The sequence below is a fragment of the Oreochromis niloticus genome, linkage group LG3, assembly GCF_001858045.2.
Source record: "Oreochromis niloticus isolate F11D_XX linkage group LG3, O_niloticus_UMD_NMBU, whole genome shotgun sequence".
In the NCBI taxonomy this organism is placed as follows: Eukaryota; Metazoa; Chordata; class Actinopteri; order Cichliformes; family Cichlidae; genus Oreochromis; species Oreochromis niloticus.
Genome location: NC_031967.2, coordinates 33,773,650 through 33,783,452, shown reverse-complemented (window position 1 = coordinate 33,783,452; position 9,803 = coordinate 33,773,650). Strand labels below are relative to the sequence as shown.

The window sequence follows — 9,803 nt, the reverse complement described above, 5'->3', positions numbered from 1 at the left end:
CCTGAGATGCTGCGCAGATGAACTGTGTGGCATCCTAGGATATCTGTTCAATCTGAGCCTGTCGCTGGGGAAAGTTCCACAGCTGTGGAAGACCTTGTGAGGAATTTCTTTCATTTATTTATTGAACACATTGTTTATTAGTAATGCTTTAAGGTCACTGTTTTTGCATGTCTGCCTCACACCCTATTCAATCAGTTAGACAGATGGTGGGGGTCTGGTAAGGAAATGGGGACATTCACACGGGAAGCCTGGCAACACAGGTAGTGGAGCCTTTTGTCTTTTCTCCACTGTAAGAGGTAGCAAGTGAGTGGTAAACTTTTGGGGAAAGACCAAAGGTGTGAAAACAGCTGTGTACTCTTGTTCCTGTAGGAGGTATTTAAACCCACGGCCATGCTGGGCTCAGGTAGAGATGCTGCCGATCGTCTGCCCCCCGATGGTGGCTGCTCTCACCAAGCTTGGTTTCTGTTCTTTGTTTTGATTAAAGAATGTTAGCTACCGCTCACCACTTGTCTGCAGGCTTTATTGAATGGAAAACTTCCACAACAACCTTCTGTGTGGTACCGGTACCAAAGACCTCCCATCCCAAGGACCTCAGCAACTACAGGCCGGTAGCTCCCAAACTGCTCCCAACAATCATAGATGTTTACATCAGCGTTGTAACTTGTACTATTTTATCAACTGATTCACACTACAACCTGGGTTTGCCTCTTATCTGTATTTTATTTTATTTTATTAAATAACTGTACAGTACTCTGTTTTCAGTAACCATTGTCCATGATGTAAATATGTCAAAAATTGTGTATGTTTCTGTTCTGTGTCCTGTGTACTGTTTGTTTGTATAGGTGTCTTTCTGGCTGCTGTTACAACCAAATTTCCCCTTGTGGGACAATTAAAGGATTATTCTATTCTATTCTGTTCTATTCTATTCTATTCTAAACTTAAACTGACATAATCTAAATTAATTTTAGCCAAACTCAGTGATGTCTTTAGGAAAATATACTGAGCAATGCTGATTATCACTTTGTAATGGAAATCATCTGTAGACCCCTCAGATCATAAGCAGAGTTACTGAATTAGTAGAAATGGTATCAGCAACACTAGAGTGTTGGAGTCAGCCTGTACAGTGATTAGTTTATCATGTACGTAGGCCTGCAGTGTCATAATATTTTATTTCAGTTTAAAAGCTGCATCACAGCAGTTATTATGAAGTAACACATAACAATTATTACACATAACTGATATATATTACATATACATACTGATACTTGTGGTTCAATCATTCATGTGGGACTGGGCCTTCCAGATATGTTCCCATTGAACAGCAGAAAAAACTGGAATCTTGTTCTGGGTGCCGTACAGCATCACAAATGTTCTGGTGTTATTCAAAGTCTGGCAAATCAGCTTGTATCTGCTTTGGTTCAGGATGTTCCCTCTCTCCAAAATTCCTGAGATGTGTGGTGGAGTGTTCTGAAGAAAAAACTCATTACAGTCTTCCACTGATGTCACCACTCGAGATTCTGTGGAAGGGGTCAGCAACTCCACTCCTCGAGGGCTACCGTCCTACAGCTTTTAGATGCGTCCTTGTTCCGACACACCTGAATCAAATGATTGGCTTGTTAACAGACCTTTGCCAAACTTCATGGCATGTTGAAGAGGTAATCCAATCATTTGATTCAGCTGTGTTGGAGTAGGGAGGCATCTAAAAGCTCTCTCTCTTTTTGTATAATTCTGAAATGTACATTATTTAGTTTTGTGTAACCTTGCCTTTTTTTTAATCTCTGGCACTTCACCACTTAAGTTTGTACCATTTCATTGGACTTGAATTGCAATAAATAAGAAAGAAGAATTGGGGTGCTGTAAAATTTTTGACTGGCAGTGTATGTACCATCCAACCATCCATCCATGTATGTATGTATATGTAGAGAAAGAGAGCGAGAGAGAGAGATCTATATATATTGTGTGTGTATGTGTGTTTATATATTTAGAAAAATGATACATTTTTATCTAGAAAGAAATATAACCTTTTAAATTTTATTTTCTACAGATGTTTTAGCGGAATAATAGTGTTGGTGTTGTTTATTCAGCACTCAGTTTTGTCTGTAAGTTTCCAACACGTTTTGTACTGTGATGTGGTCTGTGATAGTTGTGTGTTCGGGAATAATCTTCAGAGAGACACTGATGAGAAAACATCAGCCCAAAATATTTAAAGTATCCAGAAGAACTGATAAATAAAGCTGGCTCAGTTTACTCTTTCTGTCTTAGAGTCCTGCATTTGGATCCTAATCCTGCCTGCCACACAGCCCTACCTGACAGATAATGCCTTTACAATTGATAATAATAATACTAGTTAAAAAAACATGACATGAAAAATAATTTGCTGTACTTTTATTTAAAAGTAATGAAACCATAGTAGCATGACAGTTGTACAGAAGCTCCCTTCTTCTGCTGTATAAACAATGTGTATAAAATGCACATACTTTGCATAATCCTCTACTCCCACATCAAATCTACAAAACATAAATCAGTGCTACAGTATATATGTATGAAAGGCACGTTGGTCATCTGAGAAAACCAAGCAGCAAAGCTTACATACTTACTAAACTAAAGTAGCTGCAGCACACAAAAAACAGTAATCCCTTTCAATTTAACCCTTAATTCTCACACGGTGCTTCCTGGTAGTTTTGTTTTTTGGTTTTTGGTTTTTTTTTTGAAATGCAGGTTTTATGATTGGAATTTCTCTTTTTAGCCCCACGATATTTGTTTTTTTCCAACACACTTACGGGGAACCTTATGAATCCCAATCACCTTGCGCTTTCTGGATTTAAAGGGACATTTTGAGAAGAGCTGAGGAACAGTTAAGCTTTTAGGACATCGTGTTCCAGGAAATGCGTCAATTCCCTCGGTTGTGTGAAGTTCTCCCAAAGTCTTGGTCTCCAGATGGTTAAGGTCATCATCTCTGTTGTTACCCCAGTGTGCACCTGCCAGCCATGTGTTCTGACTATGACTGTAACAGCAGAAGGCCGACCAGAGCACTGAAGGAATATTTATCTTGTTGTTGTTCAGTAAGCTACTGTCACTAGGTTTTGCTCCAATTACTACAAAGCCTTCTATTTTTTTATTGTTGTTAATGCAAGATTTATCCAGAAATCTTTTGACACAGAGCTCAATTTTTTTCCATTTTCCACGATTGAACCTTTTGTTTTGTGGAACAGCGTTAGTCAGGGTAAAGGTAGAGTTTTTCTCAGTTGAATTGGATCCATAAGAGTTTGGAAATAAATGTCCTCTGTCAAACCCTTGCTGGTTGTAGGGGTCGTAATCAGTGTTTACAGCCTGGTGTTCATAGTTGATGTTCTTGTCTGCTTGTCTCATATTGTCATCATCATCTGGGTCTTCAAGCTTTAAAACAAAACAAAAAAAGAGTCATTTAGTCAGCCATGCATGGCTGCTGGAAAAGGACTAAATGAACATTTAATAACAGGTTGTATAAAATTGTATAATCTAAACACAATATAGGTCAACTTAGGGTGTAAGCTGTACAAATTTTAATTGATTTTATGGTCCTATTTTCAAAGCAAACCTTAGTCTACAAGACTGCTGTTACATAGGAAATATACTAAACAATGCTCTGTCAGCGGTTGCAGTGTGGGTGAGGAAAGGAGGACCCAAATGCTGGACTCACAGGTAGGTGAAAGCTAGTGTTGATTGCAGATGGAATGAAATGAACAGGAAATGGCTGGCTGACAGACTGATTGAATGACCAAAGCATAAGGTGTCAACCTAACATCAACAATGACACAACCAAGAACCGATGTGAACTGAGGGTTTAAATACAGGGACTGATGAGGATGATAATGAGAGACCGGTGAGTACACAGCTGAACATAATGAAACTGGAAATGGAACATGAGGAAAAACAAACAGTGAGCACCAACTGAAAATACTGGGTGAACACCCAGGAACCCTGACATGCTCATTTACAGTGTAATGGGAAATTTATGTAGAGATCTCAGTAAATCATAAACAGGATCACTGAATAAGTGAAAGTTATTGTTAGCAAAAGCAGCTGATGCTACAGTGTACTGCTGTAGTTAGCACAGCACCGTGGAGCCTCAGCTATGATTTAAGTGGTTAACTAAGATTCACAGTAATAAATATATTTTATCTCATGTAGCACTACAGTGTCAACATGTTTTGTTACAGCTAAAAAAGATGTATTAAAACTGACACCTGTGGTTCAATCATCCATGGGGTCAGAGGTCTTCCAGCTGCGCTCCCTCTGAACTTTGCAGCAGAAAAAACTGGAATCTTGTTCTGGGTGTCGTACAGTGTCACAAATGTTCTGGTGTTATTCAAAGTCTGGCAGATCACTTTGTATCTGTTCTGGTCCCGGATGTTCCCTCCCTCCAAAATTCCTGGGATGTTTGGTGGAGTTTGCTGCAGAAAAAACTCATTACAGTCTTTCACTGATGTCACCACTCGAGAATCTGTGGGAACGATGGACAGAAGGAGGAGAGCAGCGAGGGGCAGGAGCTGCTTCAGTAATGACATCGCCTCACCCTGCTTCATCTGCTCAGAGGAGAAACCAAAAAGAATTATAAATAATTACACGTACAAGCAAATATTTTGGATTTTACTTATCTTCTGTCTTATATATAAAATTAAAATGGTTAAAATGGTTGATGTTCGTATTACAAATGGATAAAGTTTCAAATAATGAGATCAATATATGCACAAATAATCACTGAGTCAAAAACTAAGAATTAGAACTACCCTAAAATGCTTACTTCAAGACTTTTTTTTGTTTTGGCTCTGTGTGATGTCAAAAAAGGTGTACAGCTGTGGCTGTGAACACAGAACTCCACCCTTCCACTATTCAGATGTTGTGTTTGCAAGGGATATTCAATCAGAAGTAAGTTGGATTAAAGGAAGAGGACACAATTTCAGATGAACAAAGGCCCATTATAAAACAAGGAATACAGATTAACCACAAAAAAACATAAAAAAACACATTAAAATACAAAGGTGCACATGAATGTGAAGTTGGATTCTTGTGAATATTTAAGCCACATTTTGTGTTTTTTCTGTGACAGTTTAAAATGTCTTTCCGCATCTAAAGGAAAACACAAAGTCAGCTGAACAACAACAAAGACATAATTCACTGAGGCTTTCAGGCATTCTGAGTTGCTTCAAAACAGTTCTTCCCATCTTTTCTCATTAATATATCACCACTGCGGTGTTTTTATCTGGTTTTAGCACCATTTCTAATCACTAATAAAATCTTTTTAATTCAAAAATTCCTATTCTATTCCTTAGTGTGTGTATCAGCATGATTTCTGCTCATGTTCAATATGTTGTACAAAAGGCAAAAACGAAAACAAAATCCAAACTGACTCAAGAAGGGCAGACACAGAGCACAAGAATATAAACAGAGGGTTGAATGGGAACAAAACACAGGCGAAGATAATCAAGACATTCACAAAGAAGAAAGAAAGCTAACCTTCAAAGTAAAACAGGAAAGCTGAATCAGGAATCCAGAACTTTAAAACTTGAAACACCAGAACAAGAAAACCCAAACAGAGACTGAAAGTTGACAATATTCACTGAGAATCGGGGCCATAATAAGCAGTCTAGCTGCCCTACAGAATGTGCATGAGTAATTTTTTAGTGAAATAACTGTGAACTTTACATACTGTAGCCGCAAGTTGTTTTTGATCAGGACTAGAGAAGGAGTTGAAACTCATAGCAAAGGAGCACCTTGAACAATTTATAGAAGCCTTTCCATGTTCGGAGAGTCACATGAGTGTTTATCACATGTAAAAATGACCAGATAGGTCAAACAAATACACTACAACCAAAAAGTTTACTGAACCTCTCAAGCCACACCATCCTAATTGCTTAAATGATTGTCTGCATTCTGTTCCTCATTGGTGATCTGCACATGACTTAGCAGGAAGTTGGCACGCTCTAGTTGAAGGAGGCACTTTTTCACCCCTTGCTCTTTCATTACAACAAAGCTGTATGTTGAAAGGGCAGAGTACATCATACACCTTTGTTGTCTTCCTCAACGTCAACGTGGAAAATTTTCAACCCTATGGGTTATTACTGTCGTTGTGAAATCCAATTGCAGTGGTTGGTATAAACCCAAGTGGGATTACCTTTGTCCTTAACTGCTGTCTGTGTTATCAGTAGTGCCTGGAATGAGTTCTCTGAACAGCTCCGATCAGGACCCAGTATCCTGGGCTGAGAGTATAGGTTTGTTTGGGCTGGTTGTGGAAGGACTGTTTTAACCTGGTCTGGAGAGAGGACAGAGGAGATGACAGTTACACAATAGCATAACTTTTCTTCCTCACATTGTTCCGTGGTTCAAAGAGGGTTTCCTAGGGATGAATTTTACTCAATTTGAGCCAGATTTTCTGCCTTGGATTTTAGTTCCAAGCCAGTAGTATTCACCTTTATCTCTAGATTCTCAATGATAACCAGTATTTTATTTGTGAATTCAGCTCCAGTAAGTTGTTACTTATGTAAGCAGCAAAGCTGTTATCCTCAGGCGATGAGCCAAAAACAACTGTCTTAAAGATCTTTTTCTCTGAATGGCAGACCCTCTTACCAAACACAGAACAATTTAAAATTTCTTAAAACAAATTATTTGTCCTTAAAAAATTATAGTTCAATAAAAATCAAGTTGGTCTCACCTGCTCTCCACACTGGGTTCTTTATCAATTGAGATTATAGCAGTGACTCTAAGCACTCTTTCAGACTCCCTGCACCGGCACAGGTTTTCCTGGATTAAAACAAAAGCAGAGAAGAAACTCATGTGGCAAATCCCATTTCTCATCACCAAGATTGTTGTGGAAAAATAAACAGAGCTTTTAAACTGGACTGGTTTTCTGAGATTAATTATAAGAACCTTTTGAACAGGGATCAATACAGCATGAACAGTCTTGCCACCATCACTGATACAAAAATAAATAAAAAGAGCTCTTTGATACCAATTTTATAGGTACAGCTTTTCAGCTGTAGGGAGCTCAGTTCTAACCATCATGTAGACACCAGCCTGATAAAAAAAAAAGTGTGTTATAGCTTGAATGTAACATAGAGTTAATTATTTTTCTGCCTTCACACAAACTTTCTTGGTACCAAAAGTTACAATTAAATATTCCTAGTACCCAGAGGTTTGAGCTGATACACAATTTTCATAACATATTCACACAAAAAAGAGACCTTACCTGAACTCAGGAACATAAATATGCTGAGGCCATGACAGAATGTGTCCACACATACTGTCACAACATTACAAGTAATTTATTTTCATTATAATGTAGTTTCAGAAAATATTAAACAAATAGTCAAAACTACTAAATACATGGTGCATAAGTAAGATAAAAACTGAGATAATTTGGCATTTCTGGCTATTTTAATTTGCAATCACCCAAATTACATACTGTAAGATTGATAAAATAAGGAAAATTGAAGAAAGTCTTACCACCCCTTGTTTTCTGAAAACCAGCTGAACTGGTGTTGTTACAGGCTCATACAGCAGAAGAAACAAGACTGCCAGTGTCGACCTGAACTGATTTCCTTAAATATCAGCTGAACTCATGAAAAAAAAAAGATTTCCAAGATGTCCAACAGTGTGGAAATTTTTTGCAGATGTGTACGTCATGTTATGTGACTTCATCCTCATTCCACGCCCTTCCAGGAAAATCTCTGCACATTTGTTTTTAATAATCAGAACTAGAGATGGCACGATACCACTTTTTTATGTCCGATACCGATATCATAAATTTGGATATCTGCCGATACCGATATGAATCCGATATAGTGTGTTTTTTAATCAATAAAACTGTTTTTTTTTTTTTAATATCTTGCTGCATTTTGTATAAGTTCATACTCAAGTTTAAATAAACAACAACACTAAAGCTATTCTGTTATACCTGTATGTAAAAAATACACTGCACCCAAAATATTTCATAGTTCAGCAACACTGACCAATCTAATAAACTTAAACCTACTCCATCCTCCCTATTCTGGTATTTTAAAGAGTACTTAGCAGAAATATTAAGCAACCTAACTAATAGGGTTGCAAACTCCCAGCAAAAAAAAAAAAGGGAACCACCCTCCACCTCATGATACTTAATCGACGTAATCAACTTTAATTTGATGCAGTGTGAAAAAAAACACACAGAAATAAATTATTTTTCAAGAATAATTAAATAGATTTAACATCTTTCTTCTACAGAATTGCAAAATTCACAGATGGTACTTTCCCAAAGGAAAAAGTACTATAGCTTACTAGGGTATATTAGACTTAACAGTTACTATATACAGTAATGGACTTCTATACATTTTACATCAGATTAAAACTTTGGGTGTAAGATTCAGATAATTATTTATTAAAAGCTAGACATTTTAAATGAGAATAAGAAAGAAAAGTATGTCCTTGTGCCCCCTTTTCCCTGTTAATGCCATATCGGCCCCCCTGGCTAAACTTTGCTAGATCCGCCCCTGCACAGTTACCAGCCGTCAGCTACGTAGAAAAGGATCCTGGTGTAGAAAGTAATATTAAATAAATTCTAACAACAGCTTATCAAGCTTAAACGTGCTGCTGTTGTTCAGCCGCTGGTTTCCTCTTTCTGGTGCAAAGTGGGCCAAAAACAAAGAAGAGAGACGGACTCGCGACAGAAAAGCCGATCAGCTGATCATTAAGCAGTTTCACGATTGATAGCGGCAGGAGAGGGAGAGAGAGAGGCAGTCGCTCCATATATCGGTTGTTAAGCTTAACATGGGAACGCTTTACAAACATTCAGAGATGAACTTACACACTTGCTTTACTTCTCTCTGGGATAACTTCCTCGGAGATGGAAATGCTGGTTTGGTAGCGAGGCTACAAATACACGCAGCCGCTCTATCACGTGATGCATACTGCTTCAACGTGCTACGGTTATGGGCCGAGATACGCCGTGTGGCAAGTTGTGTGAGGTGTTTTTTTTTTTATATTTAATGGATCGGATTACATTTTTTATTTCTCACCGATATCCGATAGGGTAATTTAGGTCAGTAATATCGGATCGGTCCATCTCTAATCAGAACATTTAGTTAGTGAAAATGACCACAGCCCTTGAACAGATAAGTGGGGGTTGAGGTCACATGTTTCATGTAGACTGTAGTCACACCTTCCAATTGCCCCCTAAGCACTTGTGAGAACTATTTGAAAAGTGAGAAAACTGCCTTTTTTTGGTAAGTAGTAATCAAAAAATGCACTGATTTACAGTGACTTTTACTGTTACTCTTACACCTTGAACTGTACTTGTACTGTTTTGCTTCCACCTCGAAAAATCACACTTCATGCACAGCTCTCTCTCTCTCTCTCTCTCTCACTCACTCTCAAGAACAGTTTCCCGTCTAAAAATCTGTTTTCTTCATTATTCTCAAACTTTTTGAAATTATGCAAAACGCTCAGCCGTGTCTCTAATAAAACGGCTGTAACGTCAGAGGTAATGTTCATATGTTGATTAATGGTTTTCTTTCGTTTTTGATGTACTGCAGACTATTTTTTTTTATAAAATCCCAGGCCAGGAAAACCACCTTCATGTTTTTCTGTGTTTTATCTTCAGCTACTTTGACACGAAGGCATCTGCTGTGACGCTCACACCTTTGATAAAGTCTTGCGAGTGTCAGCTTCCTTTTTATAGATACAAAAATATGTAAATGTACTGATCTGAATTATTATATTTCTGACTGTCAAAATTTCCCAGATTCAAATTGAATCGACTCGAATCGAATCGTGGATCAAATTGATTCGGG

General features: G+C 37.9%; 1 protein-coding gene across 3 annotated transcripts; it reads right to left on the bottom strand.

The window, feature by feature from the left end:
- Positions 1-2,370: 2,370 nt before the first annotated feature.
- On the bottom strand, positions 2,371-8,857 carry LOC102078973 (endonuclease domain-containing 1 protein-like). Of its 3 annotated transcripts, none has more exons than XM_005463698.4 (5): positions 8,819-8,857; positions 6,692-6,780; positions 6,155-6,292; positions 4,227-4,565; positions 2,371-3,396 (listed from the first exon to the last, which is right to left on the bottom strand). In XM_005463698.4, the coding sequence occupies exons 4-5, from the start codon at positions 4,563-4,565 to the stop codon at positions 2,743-2,745; spliced, it is 993 nt and encodes a 330-aa protein (XP_005463755.1). In that variant the 5' UTR covers positions 6,155-6,292; positions 6,692-6,780; positions 8,819-8,857; the 3' UTR covers positions 2,371-2,742. The 3 variants fall into 3 exon arrangements, with proteins under 3 accessions (XP_005463755.1, XP_005463756.1, XP_025761701.1); XM_005463699.3 differs by lacking the exon at positions 8,819-8,857 and adding an exon at positions 7,483-7,546; XM_025905916.1 differs by lacking the exon at positions 8,819-8,857 and adding an exon at positions 7,483-7,546 and having other exon boundaries at positions 6,155-6,287.
- Positions 8,858-9,803: the final 946 nt, after the last annotated feature.